Here is a 16,560-nt window from a genome sequence, read left to right as displayed (position 1 = left end):
AGATGGATTGTTTAAGTTTAGAGTTTGGAGTTAGAGATATTAATATTTGTTTACTTGTAGTTGAATGTTAGCCTAGGTTTGGTTTGGGAAGTCCGGGGGGTGGGGGGATGGGATAAATCATTGTGTAATACTTGTGATGTATTTTTTCTTTTATGATAAAAACAATAAAATTCTATATTGAAAAAAAAAAAAAAAAAAATATGGTACAGCATTAAAAGTAAAGCAAAATTAGTATGAGGAAGACTTGGACAATTATACTGTATATAAAATAACTTTAAAAAAATACCAAATTGCTTTGAAGTTCTCTTTCTTGCCTCTTTATTGGATAAAACTTAATTAGATGATGATAAATTCCATATGAGTCGTCCTTATGTGGAATTTCAGAAGAAATCTTTTCTTCATTTTGCCCCCGTCCCTTATTTTATGCATTTGGTTCATTGTTTTTTCTCTTTTTTGGAAGCCCTGCAAGTTGTTACTGCAGTATGCTCCGCTACTTATTTGCTAAACTTTATTTGATCTTTTAAATGATGTCTCTTTTTGTCTTTAAGTCTGTTCCTTGCTTCCTTAAGCACTTTGTTGGAACAATAGGATAAATGTTTTTCATAAACTATGCCAAAAAAGGTTACTGGTTCCTCTCTTATAAAATTAATAGGTTAGTTGGGATGCAATTTTTCCTTATCATTCCCAGCCTTGCCATTGGTAATGTTAGCTGTGTGATGAAGTATTAGTTTAACATTTATGGAGGACACAATGATGGAGATAGTTGCCTCTGCAGACATCTCTAAACCTTACTTTAAATTAGAAACTTTTCTGTTTTCATTTATATTCACACCAATTGATTAGGAATATGCATGCATAATTAAAATCTTACTCACACAGCATACTTTGGCCAACAATCTGGATTTCTGTGGAAGCAAGATATATTAGTCATAGCAGAATAAATGGAAATTTGTATTATAATTTGTATACTGGATAGATATAATGTGATAAAGGAAGATGGGAGATCAGTGAGTAATGGTCCAATCTGAACATCTGTGTTACTTCTACTTTTCTTCTTTGCACATTTAGAAACATCCCTCTGTGCTAAGTAGTCCAGAGTTTAGAGTGAATCTTCATGGAGCATCTCTTTCCTGGGCCCACAAAGATAGATCAAGTAGGAAGAATGTCTTGGAGGTAAGAAAAATGGTCATTATTGCCAAGTACCCCAGAGTTTAGAGAGAAGGAAAGAAATGACCCTCTTCCCTGGACTATCTCTGCTATATGTGGCAAAATTAAAATGTATCTTATGCTGTTTGGAGAAAAATGATAAGGGATAATAGGCAACCAACTCCTATACCTATAGTTATGATGGGGGAGGGTCTCCAAAGCACCCTATCTTTTGTCAGAGCTAGCCTGCTGTTAAAGAATCAGTTTAGTTATTTCTTGATATGGATTACTATTATGTGAATGCAATGTGCTTTATTCTAAGTCACTCATAAAATAATTCTAAAAACCAATGAAGACTTGCAAGTGCAGTTTGGTAAATTAGAGCAATTTTCAATGTTTGTGGAGAACAACTTTTACCCAGGTATTACATACAAATGCTTGCTCTGTTGTAGCTGAAGACACGGGATGGCTCAGAGTATTTGATCCAACATGATTCGGAATCCATTGCCAGCATGTGGCACAATGCAATTAATAATAGAATTGGCAGACTGGTACGTCTCTTGTTACTGAATCTATGCTATCCCAAATGAACCAGGAATCTTTTTCATATACTGTATAGCACAGGGTAGGAGCCATCAGGACGGTATGTACAAACCATCTTCACTTAAACTCTCAAAACATAAAGATATACGTAGATGCTTTGTTATGGTTCTATATTTAGCCTTTTCAGAGATTACTAAACTACAGGAGTTCTCATCATTGGCTGTGCTAGGCATTGCTGGGAATTGATTATCAGCAGAATCTGGAAGGATACATATTTCTTATTCCTAACATACAATATGGTAGAGTTAAAATCTCTGGGTTATTTTTTTATGTTGTGGTTCCTGAATGTAAATAAATTTCTTGCAGATCAGGGGCATGTAAGAACATCAGAAGAAGGATTATTTTTTTAAATAAATGTTTCCTTATTCCAATGCGGTACAAGTATTTTCTTTCTGCTAGAAAATTCTTTTTTTTTAAAAAAAAATAGTTGAGCATTCTGGTGGGGAAATACAGCAATTCCTGAGCTTTAAGTCCTACAAATGTAATGTTGTTTTAAAAACTTTCTTCTTCATGAGCTCAGATAAAAGGAGAAGGGATGGCAACTGGTAGAAAGTTTCCCTTTCTCTTCAGCAATGAGCAAGCTGGTATGACATAAATGTATGCAAAACTTGTCATTGAACTTAACATGCACTCAAACTTTCTTTGTGGTTTTTGCACACAAAGTGATGCTTTTTTTCTGCCATTGCTCTGCCTCATTCATGGGATTTTATAGGAGCATCCAGATGACATTCATTTTCATTTGTAAACCTTCGATATTTGTTACTACTACCATTATTGTCTATCCCCCAAAAAAAGGAAAAACGGAGGGAAAAGTGGAATATTTATCAATTGCCAGGGGAACTGGCAATATTAGGATTTCATAGTTGTTCTAGCTTTTGGGCAGGGATGACAATAATTGTTCTGTATTTCTTTCTTTCAGTCTATAGATTTCCCTTTGGAAGAGAATGATGATAATTCAGCAGCTGTAAAATCCAAGGAACAAACAGGAGGGAACAAAGAGAAAGAAAGTGAAAAAAAGCATCCAGGTTTGTGCTCTGTTCATTGGCAAATGTATGTGATCTGAGTTGACAACAGTGATACAATGTGTGATGAAAATGAAAATGGAAACATCACATATGTTTGCAGATTAACTAGTTCAACAATACCATGGTCATACTTATCCATAGATACATAATAGTTTTTCAGGATTAGGATTTGTTAATCCCTCTTTTACCTAAAATACTTAAAAAGGATTTAGTAACCCGGATTTTTTTTTCACCATAAAATTAAAGGTTGCTGCTGAATTAGAATTTGTTGGATTTTTTTTCAACAGAGGACCTTTGTTTTTGTTCTGACAAACAATGTTCAAGTTTCACCAATGAAAACCCCAATACAGGCTGTTTCTTTGTTTTGTCTTGTTTTTAAGGGATTTGATGGAGAAATGGCAAAACGCTGGCCTGTTTTGTAATATTTTTTCTTTTAACTAGGCAAATTGACAAAGATTTGAACTAAATTTCTGTTTCAAGTCCAAATGACAGGAAGGACTGTTGTAAAATTTTCTTCAGTCTACAGAAGATATGGCAACAAAAACGAAAGCAGTTGCCATTTGCTTTCATGAATGGGAAGGGAAAAGAAGTAGGAGACAGAACATCTGACTATTAGTGTGACCAAGGGGGGAAATGTTGTTGAAATCCAGAAAGGAATTGTGTAAGCCACTTTAATTTCCAACTAATTTATATACAGATCAGCAGCTGAAGGCTGCAGTGTGAAAAAAGCTAAGGAGGAGGCTAAAACTATAGTACACTAAGCCACATATATTGAAAAGGGGTGTGTTTCTTTACAAGTTGTGAAGGAGGTTTGCATATGAATAAAAAAAAACAATCCAATGAAAATTAAAATAAACACATAATAGAGCAAATTCTGTTATTTTCCAACCTATTTTCCTCTAAATGGGTGGGGATATATAGAAGGTCTGGCTCTATACCCCTGAAGGGCACAGAGTTTAAGGAAGAGTGCCTTACCAGATTGCGAGCATTATCTTCTGGATAGTCTGGATCCCTGCAAGTTTTGATTGCTCTGCTTGCTCAGGAAAGGAAGGATATTTACATAGAAGATCCCCATATTGATAAGGCTCCTGGAAGGGTGGCATATAACTAAAATAAATATGACTAATGGCATTTGTAGTATAATAGTAATTATAATATTTTAAAAAATACTAGTTTTCCATGCCTGACAGTAGAAACTCTTTATTTCCTTTCATATTCTCTTTCCTTTATATATTAATGTTTGAATATTTGTAAAGGTGAATTCTTCTTCAAGTTGAGCTTCATTTCTACTGATTTCATGAATGTATTTCATAGTATTCTTGATAGCAGTACAGAATAGAAACCAGTAGAAAGACGTTTGTGAATTGATTTTATTATTTCAGCTAAAAGACTACACATCATCCCAAAAGACTTATTTTCAAAACAAGTGAACTAGTAGCATGTGTAAAAAGCCTCTAAAATAACCTTGATGGAGAAACTTATATTTTCTCTTTCTGCTGCTTTTTTTTCCCTCTGAAAGATCAGGAAAAGTTTCAGCATACCTTTAAAACAATGCTCCACTCCCTATATGAGTATTCTAATGCCAGTTATCCCTTTGCAGTTTTCTGGCACTCTCACAGTTCTGACAGTGATTCCAACAAAATCCGCAATGTGCTCAGGAAATTTCTGCTGAAGCGTCCATCTCTACAATATCTGAGAGACCGAGGCTACATTAAAGGTATATTCCCTGGAGAGAAAGAATGCTGTTTAAAAAATGATCTTGGAGTGCCACTTAGGCCCACAGTTGGCTCATCATTTGCTGCATAATTGTAGCCATTTTAAATACTTTTAACATTTAAGTTATAAGGGGCTCAACCACCACTTGCCAGGGCAGTACTGCCCTCTAATTGGAAGGAAATTAATTTAGAAAATAATGCGATCCATCTTTCTTGCCTGAATTGATATGGGTTTTTTTGTGTTGTTGTTGTTTAAATTCAGATCAGGTGTTTGGATGTGCTCTTCAAGTTCTTTGTGACCGTGAAAAGAGTACAGTGCCTCACTTCGTCAGGCAGTGCATTGCCACCGTGGAGAAAAGAGGTACAGAATACTCTACATTTCACCTAAATTGAAAAACTGAGCCCAAACAGTCCACATCTTCAATTCAGTGATGTGCATCCATTATGCAACTTGATCAGAATTTCCATAACATTTACATTCTGAGTCCTTCATTTTGTTTTGTGACTCATAAAAAGTTCTGTTAAGTTGTTTTTGGTACTGAAGCAAAAGAAATGAAAAGTGTGAGAAAAGGCCCTTATTTTGCATCTATTTTTCTCTTGTGGAGATACAGACAATAGCTGCAATTTTTCTGTCTCTCAGGTTTGGATATTGATGGACTTTATCGTATAAGCGGTAACCTGGCCACAATACAAAAATTGCGCTACAAAGTTGACCATGGTAAGCCACTGTGACTTGTAAATGGGATTGCTTAGTGAGGCATAATGTCCATTGCCTGTAGAAGATTTCAGGTTTGTTCATGTCTGTGAATAATTTTGAGATGTATATGAGGCTTCCTGAAACCTGGACACTGTCCAGGAATGTTGGTATCAACATCTTTGTCAAAATGCCTAATAGAATATCATGCATGATATTCTAGCATGAAAGAAATGTTTCCCATCCTACTGTCCAGAACCCACATGGACATACTAGGATGCATGGAGAAGCAGTCAAGGAGTCGGGAATCAACCTAGTTGACTGAGCTTCTCCCTTGGAGCCACTTTCCCATGTCATAGCACACACTAGATAAAGCAAGGTAAGGAATATTTAGCTCAGTCTTTTTGAAACATAGCAACTTTAAGATGTGTAGACTTCAATTGCCAGAATTCCATAGCCATGGAAACTAAGTGCACTCTGCACTCACTTTTGAGGGAGTCACCTTTTCTTCTTCAGCATGGTTCTGGAGCAAATATTACTGTATTGTTCTCTGGTCCAAGGATTGTGAATAAATGTTGGTCTAAAAATCAGCTATAGCTGCATTGCTATCATTATCTTTATCTTCAGTGCTATGGGACATGGGATGGGATTGTGTATATTGTAATTTTCATTAATTTTGCAGATGAGCATTTGGATCTTGATGGTGGCCGTTGGGATGATGTTCATGTCATCACTGGGGCACTCAAACTCTTCTTCCGTGAACTGCCTGAACCGCTCTTCCCCTTCAGCTATTTTGACAGATTAATTGCTGCTGCTAGTAAGACAATATTTTATTCTTGGGAAGAATAAAAGGATTATTTAGTGGCTAACTTTGAATGTCAAAGTCATAGATTTTCTGATTGTAAGACATTATCTCCCATAACTAAGATGTGGTCAGACTTTAACATATACATAGAATGTTTTTACTGAATACCTGAGATCCAGAAATCATAATAGGACAAAATTTGGGGGGGAGGGGTTAGTTAGTCTTGACTCCTGATGACTGCCTGGACTAATACATGACATTTTCATGGCAACAATTTCAAAAGTGACTTACTACTTCTTTTCTCCTAGTGACTACCTCAAAATTATCAGCTGGCTTCATGCCTAAGGTGAACTAATACTTCCAGAACTAGAATTTTGAGTTCAGAAAGGTGATCTTAATATTCTGCATATAAAAATTCTTTTTCCAGGTTATCTATATTTCAGTTGTTTCTCTTGTTGAAACAATTGGAAGTTAGAAATTGTGTCAATCTAGCAAATTACCTAGATTGATAGTAGAAGATACAGGTCTATTTTTATTCTGCCCATTCTTTCCCGTTGCTTATTTATCATTTAAAGCAGAGATAGAGAAACTTGTAGCAACTGAAGATCACACTTAACTCTTTCTAAATTGTGGTTAGGTAGTTGGCAGACAGAGAGTAACATTAAACCTGGGCACGGCCAGGTCAAAACAAAAAGAACTAAAAATAAATTGAGTACATTTCTGTGGATTATAATATTTAAACCCAGTCTAAGTTTTTAGTATATAGAGCCAGTTTTGTCCAGAAGTTAAGCCGCAGGATAGAAAGCAGAAGACCGTGAGGTCAACTATTGCCTTAGCCATGAAAGTCAGCTGGGTAACTTTGGGCTCTCCTTCAGCCCAGCCCACCTCACAGGGTTGTTGTTATGGGGAAAATAGAAGGAGGAAGATGTGTTGGATATGTCTGCTGCCTTGAGTTATTTCTAAAAATAATAAAGGCAGGGTACAAATAAATAAATGATAAATAATTTAAGGAGCTTCCTTCAAATAACAGTGTTACAAATAAAAAGTTCATTTTTATCAGCAAATTGCAAAGGAGATGATTAATAAGATCCCATTAGAGCTCTGTTTGGGAAAAGTAACACAGATTGCCTTTTCCTGCCTTGTGACAATATCAATACAGGTAACGATAACCACAAATATCAATATCTGATGGTCCCAGTTGGTTATTGTCACATTGGATGCCATACCAAAAAATCTTGGACAGCGCATGAAAAATCTGCACATTGACAAAATTTCCATCTGTCAATTACAAAAGGCCATTTTACTGGGATCCACACAGATATATATTATAACTTCCTAGGTTCTTAGAAAGAACTTGATCCTTAGAAAGAACTTGATGCATATGAAGGCCAACACAGCTAAAGAACTGTCAGCTGTGATTTCACATAATAATGTTTTTAGTGAACTAAGAAAGTTGTGAGAAAAAAGAAAAAATATAGAGTTAAAAACATGGACACAAGCAAAAGCAAAATAGAATGGGCACTTCATCATAAACACATAGAGACCACATATGAATAATATACTCTTTTTTGAAATCTGAGGAGTCATGGCACGTAGCAAACCAGGCTTGGCACAGCCTTTCTTTGTAAAAAAAAAATCATATTAGGAGAATGTGACTTCTGGTCTGATATGCACCTTCCCCACCCCTCCTTTTACTCTTGACTGCTGTGGAAAGAGCAGGGTAAGAAAGTATATAAATGGTATGGTGTCCTGTGTTTCCATCGCAGTGAAAAATAACAGTGGAAAAACTCCAGGTAATCTGTTACTTTTTAAAATTATTTATATATAAAGAACAAAATGATTAAAATCTCCTTTTTGGGGGGGGGGACTACAGAAACTATAGACCCCACAAAGCGAAGGCATGACTTACGAGAGATTGTCTATTCTCTACCTCCTGCTAATTTCAATACCACGAGGGTTCTCTTCCAGCATCTTTCCAGGTGAGCAACATCATTTACCAGATCTTTTAGTCAGTTTAGGCTGTTAAAATACTAACTTTACAATAAAAGCAGCCCTGTGACCATAGATCCTTTGTAAATGTATTGCTTCAGCCACAGTCTCTTCCAACTAGACCCTTATGACAGTTTTCTTTGCCTTTTGGTCTTCCTTTCTTTAAGTTCCCACTAGGAAGCAGATCCCACCTGGTTCCCTATCTGCCTGCTTGATTGCCCCACTGTAGAAATTTAGTTGATGACACTTTCAGTGCTGTGTTACTTGAAAGAAATAATATTCAATGAAACTTAAGCAGTCCGATGGGCACAAAAGGGCAAGTGGGTAGCAACCATCTTTATAGAAGAGTACTAGTACATCATAAAAGTACTGTAAGTGATAAAATTAAATCCAGCCAAAAGAAATTAGAACTTAAGTCCACTTATTTCTGGTGGCATGGCAGAATTGTTCTTATAGCTTCAAGGTGTTCTTCCTTTTTTCCCCCCCCCCAGGGTTATAGAGTTCCGGGAGAAGAACCGCATGTCTCTGCAGAGTATTGCAATTGTTTTTGGGCCAACTTTATTGAGGCCACAAGACGAAGAAGGAAATATAGCGATGTACATGTTTTTCCAGAATCAGATTATGGAGCAGATCCTTAGTCAGACCAGTTACATATTCCCAGAAAGCTAGACATAGAGCTGTACAATGGAGTGGCTTCAATGTGAGAACAACTCCTGTAGCTGTAAGAAAAGAGGTGTCACTGGCTAGAGCCAAAGATAGGGACAATGAAGCTGACTGAGAAACATTTGGCAAGCAATCAAATCTTCTCCGCTGGATTCAAAAAGTTTGTTTTTGTAGGTTGGAAACATGGGTGAGGAAACCCTGTTGGACAAGTAATGGGCTAATTGCCTGGCACGGTATTCTGCATCCGTGATTTTCAACACTTTTGTTGACTATGTGATTTAGTTTGTGTAAAGTTTGGGGAAAGGGGGAGGCTTTGTGAGTGAATCTAAAGATTTATTTTTCAACCAAAGTAATTATTTTTCAAGCAATACTGCTAGTTTTGAAGGAGTTGAGGGAAATAGTATACCGATTAATATATTTTGAATCTTGAGGAGGCTTTTCTTTAATGAAATATTGTTGAAAATGTGAGATGGGCTTGAAGAGAGTCAGACTTTCATTTGGTTAACATTGGTTGCTCTGACCCCACTTTATTGATTGCAAGACATAAAATGTCACAGTACTAATACATGATCACAGTATTGGCATTGTAATACAGAATTCAGATTTGTTGTATTAATTTCTGTGTATCATTGCTTGTTCCAATATATGTGTAAATTATCTGACGTAAGATAACTTGCACTTTGAGATAAATAAAGAGGAATTCAACTTATTTGTGTATCTGATCCTTGGGCAATATATAATCACATATATGTTTACAATGAAGGAGGGCATCCCATGAACTGTAGAACCCAACAGTTACATCACCAACAATGGTTGGCAAAATGCCCAAAAGTTGTAGCCCTTCAAAAGATTGAGAGGTCAGGTTGCAGCACCTGACCTCTCAAACACTGCATGCTCCCTGGTTGGAAGCTGCTCAGAGAGCTTGGTGTGCCTACAGCTGTTTCCTAGTGCCTCTCCCGCAGGGATGCAATGGGAATTTTAGCTGGAACTTTTTTTCTCTACTCCTCCAAGTTCGCCCATTTTTAGACATTCTTTTGTACCTCTTACTCTGATCAGTTTTCAGAGAATTATTCTGCTAAAAGGCAAAGACCGTAATAGTTCAAGGGTATATAGGCCACATTGACTGATGGCACTGCCACCTGCTGATGTGAAGATTCGTTCTTTTAGAATTATTTGGAGGGGTTAGCATTTTTTCCCCATTAAACTAGGGCAGTATCTACGTAGCTTTAGCCTAAAGCCAGCCCGGGACAGAAAGAATTCCAACGTCTTCCTTTATATGATTTCTTTCAACATTCCATTGGGCTGAAAAGAAAATCAAGGTAGCAAATGCACGCAGAAAGTTATTCTGCTGACAAATGGATGGCAAACACACATTTTTAAAACACCATAAACTATTTTGGAGAGAATTTCTCTCTCCTGTTTTATTATAACAGTACTTCTTGATGGAGAGAGGGAGGCACTGTATCCAGGCTTTTTAGTGGGTAATGAAGCTGGAAGATCTAGTATGTTGTCCAGGTCTTCAGTATCTTTAGCATTAATTTTTACCTCCGGTTACAACTACCCAAGAATTCTTTTACATAAATTAGAAAATTTGAAAAACCACGAGACAGCTATCTATACTCATTATTCTTTCCTAGAAGGCTCTACTTTAGCCTAGGATTGATGGTACAATTAATTCTGTGGCGTGTGTGTGTGTGTGTGTGTGTGTGTGTGTGTGTGTGTGTTTAAGTAGTAATTTGTGATATAATGCAAGCAACTATGCCTCTGATAAACATCATCAAATATAATTGGATTCTTTCCCTAATATAGTTTAATCCTAAGTACTTCTTAGGAAGCTAAATTTGAGACCCAGATGCCTTAATTAGATAATAAAAAATAGTGAATATAGTACTTCTTTTATCTCCTATACAAAACTTGTTTTTAAAATGGTTGTTACAGCTGGAGGTTTTTGTTCCATTATGACTTCTCCTAAAGTAAACAGCTATCCAGTAAACAGATATACAATAATAACTCTTCAATAAAGCATGCTCAGCTGGGGAATCCTGGGAGTAGAAGTCCACGGGTCTCAAAGTTGCCAAGCACTAAGAAAAGCATTAAGATACAGTCAAAATGAGGAAGTGGCATCAAAATGGAATGAGGCTTCATCAACTTGCTAATTGTAACATGTCTTTTCTTGTGGACTACTAGTGGCAAGGTTCTCCATCGGGGGGGGGGGCACAAAAGAAGAGAGATCAGACTTGAGCAGGCAGAATGGGAGCACAATCAACTTTCATTCTAGCTTCTGCTCTTCATTTTGCCATTGCAAAACTGCAATGGGCAGTTTTATGACAAAGTTTGGGAGCCCTCTGAGATATAAAGTTTACTAAATAAAATTTGCTTATATCTCTTTTCCAACCCTATCATCAGTGAAATCATTATTTGCGAGGGAGTCACACAAATTCATATACCATTTTAGGGGGGCTGTGATATAGAAAAGTTTGTGAAATGCTACTTATAATATTTATTAGACAGACCACAGTATATTTCATTCTTGGGCATACTGCAGTTATTTTCTTCTGCAAGGAAGGTTGAACACATGTCAGCTGAAAGCACCCACCCCAAATCCTCCATGCATGGCCAGCCCACTTTCAAAGCTCGCCTCTGTCCATCTGGCATCCGTTCAGTTTTATCTTGCTCAGGAATGTAGGCAGGACTTAACAAGAAGGCTGAAGAGTTGTACTAGCAGACAAGGGGCCTGTCTTACCTTCGAAAGAACTTGCTTGGAAGAGCTCTTGGCAAGTGAAGCGGTGTGGCCTCCTCCAGTACAATATTCCCAGGTAAAGGGAAGAACTATTTTAGTGTGCACCCCCATTGCCTCTAGGTGAAGCCTTTTCCTTGGGGGGGGGGTTGATTCTTCAGCTACATTTGGGTGCATTTCCATTTACTTTTGTTAAAGATCTGAAAAGAGGCAAGAGGTTTGTTTTAGTCCCTCTTTTGTTTTAGGAGTAAAAAATGATCAGAGTTCACCGACTAATCCTCTTTTTAAAAGCAGATGTTTTGCTTCAGAGAAGGCCGCTGTTATGAGGGAGCTGTTGCTAAGGCAAAATTCCTAAGCTTCCTCACTGCCATATTTCATGTCTCTTTTTTTTAATGTTATGAATTTTACAAAGGGGCTGTGTTGACAGTGGGCTTAGTAACATCCAGGAAGTTTCTCTGATAATAATGAAGTTATGGTGCTTGCATAAAAAGTGGAGTACAACAGAAACTGTTGGAAAAACACTGAAAATAAATTAAAACATTCTACTGTTCTTTTTTTTAGGTGTTTTAACAATTGTAAGGTACCCAAAATGTCTGGAAGCAGCATATACACATTCATGCTATGGTAGATTGCATAATCCACCAGATGTTTACACTGACTTTGGCATTTTTCCCACCTATTGAGTCCTTTCCAAAGACCTGGGATAGGTAGATATTGTTTAATAATATTAAATGTATCATCACAGGATGTAAGCTGTTCCAAACAACTTGCCTTTTGCAACTGACTGATAGTGATTGTGTCAATACTGATGATGTTCATGTGGTGTTCTAGATTCTTTGGAATTGCATCCTATGCGCTTATTAATTTTGGTATCACTTTTGCATTTTTTTGTCACCGTTCTATTTCTATTTGCAGTTATTCTATTTCTATTACAATATACTGTATCTTTGTATTTTGTAATTTTATCCAGCTTTTTTTATTATTATTATTATTATTATTATTTATTTATTTATTTACTTATTTATTTACTTACTTATTTATTTCATTTTTAAAATTTATATGACCACTCACAGTGATTCAGACACGCTTAAAGCAACTAAAAATCCACCCCAGCCAGGGGCAGCAGATGCAGTCACACTAGCCACTTGACTGGCTGTTTCAGCTTGAGATCCAGCTGACAGTCCATGTTTTCAAAGCATTCCAGAAAAGTAAGAAGATGGGAGTCAGTCTTATCTCTGGTGGAGTGATATTCTATTAACAGGGAGCCATAACTTTTTCTTGGTCCCACAATTTTCTTTCTATTCCACTGTTCCCAGGTATTGCAAGGACTATTATTATATGTGCGTAATCTATTGTTATATTCTACGTCTAACTGTAGATTACAGTCTAAGATGGAAACTTAATAATTCAGATCTTAACCAAGAACCTAAGAATTATTGAGGTAGCATCTAAGAATATAGGCAGTTCCAGACAGGGTGACTCTTGTAAAATTAGGGTGTTCAGAACTGAAATACTGATAAATTCCATATTTTCAAATATCAAGATAGTCCTTTAGGTATCACTCTGAGGGTTCCAATCACAATTGGATTTTTTTCCATAAGCACCCAACTTCAATTTGCAAGCCCTGGTATTTCTTACTTTTACACAATTGCTTCTCCTCAATCCTAGTATCACCAGGAACAGAAACATCAATGAAGCAGATTTTTTTTTCTTTTCAATAATTATTATATCAGGCATGTTACAAATAAAGTGCTATCTGTTTGGATCTTAAAATCCATAAGATCTTAACCCACTCATTTTCCAAAACCTTTTCAACTTTTTGGTCCTATTTGCAATAGATTCCTTAGCTTTTCAAATGTGGATCAAATAAAGATTAAGATGCCTTAAATGTTAATCCAAGTTGTGCAAGAGGGCAGGGGAACTACATTTTTATATTATACCACAAACTCAGGAAAGTATGGCTAAGTCACATTTTCAATTAGAAACTATCCCATTATATCCATTATAACAACGAATTGATTATGATCTGCTTTGTTGTTTAACAGTGCAAGATTTATATAAGCAGTAGAATTTAAGGTCCATGGATATCACACGCCTCTATTTTACATGGTAACTGCAAACTGTGCTAACCTCCTGCTCCATAGTGAATATACATGCGATCCTTTTTTTTCCATGAAAAACTGATTGAGCCAGTGTCTAGTGTCTGCCAGGCTAAAAGTGTTTCCAAGGAAGTTATCTTTGTCTTCCATGAGTTCTTGCGCTATTTGCTGTAGGTTGGGATAAGTGGGTAAAGGTCATGCATGAGTAAGTTGTTATTTGCTCAGTTGCTTTCTTCATGTTACAGTTCCGGTAATGGTGGCAGATCCTATATTTCTACTGAGTACAGGTGAGAATTTTTTATTTTTTAAAGCCTGTAGTTTCCAAAGTTAAATTTGTTAGGCTTCTTGTAGCAAAACCTCACGTCCCAACTTCTGCACTGTATGCACAGTATAACCAAGCAAAACACAACCATATCTCGCCTGATTGCTTTAGCAACTTAGAACTGAAGATCCTTCAATTAAGGGTTATTATTTGGGTTTAGGTACAGTACTTAATAAAATGCAGCCAGATTTTAACTGATAATTTGCATATTTGCCAATTTTTAAAATTCCCAAAGAATTGAGATTTTACCTGATCTTTAAAAAAATAAGTCTGGAAGGAAAGCAGTTTTCATTCAAATGTGATGTTTCCCTTTCAGATACAGAAGGGTTTTTTTTAGTTATATATGATTTCTAGCTATTAAAGATACTACCGTATATAAATTTAACTGGTAATAATAACTAATTAGGCAAAAATTACTTCCTTTGCTCTTGAGCTTTCAGTGGCAACTTGCTTTTTACAGTTGATTATTGTTATGTAACCAATAATAAGATAAGGCTATTTTAACCATAGTTAAGTTTCCAAACTTTAATGCCCTGGTATAGACATAATGCTGAATTATGAATTATGATATACAAACTAAATTGACTGGCTTTACACATTATGCTTTACCATAGTTGTTGTCAAGGGCTGGGAGAAATTAGGAGATTCAGGCAGTTCAAATGAGTATAAAGATTTATTGCAAGCTTAAGCTCTCTACAAGAATCTGAGCTACTAATAGTCAAAGTGAATTGGTGGTAGATAAGAGTCAAAGGAATTCAAGGTGGCTGGACTAAAATCTCTTATGGGCATGCAGGGACTCTTGACGGATGAGGCATTTGACCCCCTCCTTTGGGCTCAGCCTGGTCATCTGCTATATCACCCATCCCTCCATATTGGCCCCTCTCCTCTTCCATGGGTTCATTTATGCTGCTTTTCCCTCATAAGTCTGAGTTCTCATGCAAAATTGGCAAGGGTGGAAGGGAGGCAGTTTCAAAGGACTACTCCTCCCACTCTTCTCCAGGAGCTGGTGAGCTAGGTGGTGGTTGTTGTAACACACAAACATCGTTAGAGGGTCCCTCCCCTTCCTTTCTCAGGAATTGAAGGCCAGATGTGGAAGGCGAGTCTCCCTCCTCCCCCTGGAGGAATGCAGAGGGACTGGTTAACATCTTCCTCAACAAGTTTCTGTGATGAAATTTGGCAGAGTGCTGGTAATTTGGTTCGCCATGGCTAGTCAGGGAAGTGCTGGAGGAAATGACAAATTAAATCAAGGGCATGAACAAACTGCATTTTCCCAGGAGTGATCTGCAACCATGTAGCCTTTCCAATTAATCAAGTACTGGATGCCTTTTCCTCTTTTTTTAATGTCTAAGATTTCTTCCACCTCATATTCTGGTTCTCTCTCTGCTATGACTGGCATTGGAGAGTGTTGCTGGGATCTTATTGTGCTTAGGGCAGCATCTTTGGAAAGTAATACTTGGTGAAATACTGGCCTTTCCATTCATGGCAAGGTGATGAACTGAGGAGAAGTTGACCTTGACATTTAGTAGCTGAAAAGTGCTTTCCAAATTTTAGATTGGAATTGCATGCCTCTGTCTGACACAAGTGCTGAGACCATGCCACGGTAGCAAAAGATGTGGTCTAGCAAAAGTTGGGCTGTGTCTTTATTCTTATGAGTAAGCCCTGGTGCAATTGGGTGGCTCCCAACCTCTCAACGGTTGGTAGTGATTGATGAATCTGGAAATTGGAAGATTGTAGGATTGTTGTTGGTTATGGGAACTGTTGAATAATAGAATATTCTGGTTTGTGAGAGAATGCATCTGGCATTAAGTTCTTGGAAACTGGGATGCATTTAATGTAGAAATCAAAACATGAGAAGAATTGACTCCATCTGATTTGTCTAGGTGATAGTGGCAGGGTATGTAGATTCCTGTGGTCAGTGTTGACCTCTATAGGAAAATGTGCACCTTCTAGGAAGTGTTTCCAGTGTTGGAATGCTGATTTAACAGCAAGGAATTCTTTGTTAAACATGTCATAATTGTGTTGTGGGGCAGACAGAGCTCTGGAAAAGAATGTGCATTGCAAGAGGCATGGCTGTCTTTTGTCTCTCCCACCTATAAAGGAACAGCTCCAATGGCAACATCTGAGACATTGATCTGGACAATAAATTTCTTTGATATGCCTGGGTGCTGAAAGAGGTGTTCGCTAGCAAAGATCTGCTTTAACTCTTTGAAGGCTGATTAGTGTGTAGAGATCCAAATGAATTTAATTCCTGTCTTTGTCAGCTGGGTCAGTGGTTTGGCTTTATGAGCAAAGCCTGGTACAAATTTCCTGTAGAAGTTAGCAAAGCCCAGGAAGCATTGGATATCTTTGGCTATGCAGTCAGTTGCTAGTCTAGCATAGCTTGAACTTTCTGGAAGTCCATTTAGATGCCTCTAGCTGTTGTAAATCAAAGGCATATTTTTCTGGCTTGGCAAAGAGATGATTATCTCTTAGTCTACTGAGGACTGTGCACATGTGGTCCATGTGCTGAGCCTCATTCTCAGAGTAAATTAAAATATCATCCAAATATAAAACCACACAATTATTTAAAGACATCTTCTGTAATGTTTAAGTTGAAAGTGAAACTTAAAGAAAAAAATGGCTGCGGTCAAACCGCTTCTTTGTTCTAAAGGAAAACTTTCACTTCTCTTCCGGTTGTGGATTGCTACATTGTAACAGACTGTAAAAAATATAGAAAAATTGAAGGAAAAATCTAGAAAAATTCTAATTAAATGACTGCTGTT

At 37.0% G+C, this 16,560-nt stretch overlaps 2 protein-coding genes across 3 annotated transcripts in view; both read left to right on the top strand.

Moving 5' to 3' along the window:
* The window catches only part of ARHGAP27 (Rho GTPase activating protein 27), a 15,141-nt gene extending 5,792 nt beyond the window's left edge, over positions 1-9,349 (top strand). Inside the window, exons 6-14 of the mRNA XM_015814769.2 lie at positions 1,069-1,173; positions 1,599-1,697; positions 2,669-2,774; positions 4,375-4,491; positions 4,752-4,850; positions 5,130-5,207; positions 5,866-6,000; positions 7,862-7,967; positions 8,469-9,349. Coding sequence (XP_015670255.1) covers positions 1,069-1,173; positions 1,599-1,697; positions 2,669-2,774; positions 4,375-4,491; positions 4,752-4,850; positions 5,130-5,207; positions 5,866-6,000; positions 7,862-7,967; positions 8,469-8,646 — 1,023 coding nt within the window. The 3' untranslated portion in view covers positions 8,647-9,349. The remainder of the gene's footprint in view (positions 1-1,068; positions 1,174-1,598; positions 1,698-2,668; positions 2,775-4,374; positions 4,492-4,751; positions 4,851-5,129; positions 5,208-5,865; positions 6,001-7,861; positions 7,968-8,468) is intronic.
* A 1,994-nt stretch (positions 9,350-11,343) lies between these two features.
* Positions 11,344-16,560, top strand: part of TMEM98 (transmembrane protein 98) — a 51,282-nt gene continuing 46,065 nt past the window's right edge. Inside the window, exons 1-2 of one of the 2 annotated variants that reach the window (XM_015814768.1) lie at positions 11,350-11,456; positions 13,722-13,763. The gene's annotated coding sequence lies outside the window, so the exon portion shown is untranslated. Of the gene's footprint in view, positions 11,457-13,721; positions 13,764-16,560 lie in introns of both variants that reach the window. The other variant, XM_015814767.1, reaches the window with a different exon arrangement.

Source organism: Protobothrops mucrosquamatus, unplaced genomic scaffold, assembly GCF_001527695.2.
Source record: "Protobothrops mucrosquamatus isolate PMUCROS unplaced genomic scaffold, P.Mucros_1.0 scaffold283, whole genome shotgun sequence".
In the NCBI taxonomy this organism is placed as follows: domain Eukaryota; kingdom Metazoa; phylum Chordata; class Lepidosauria; order Squamata; family Viperidae; genus Protobothrops; species Protobothrops mucrosquamatus.
The sequence above is the reverse complement of the archived record's forward strand: the minus strand, read 5'-3'. Positions and strand labels throughout refer to the sequence as shown.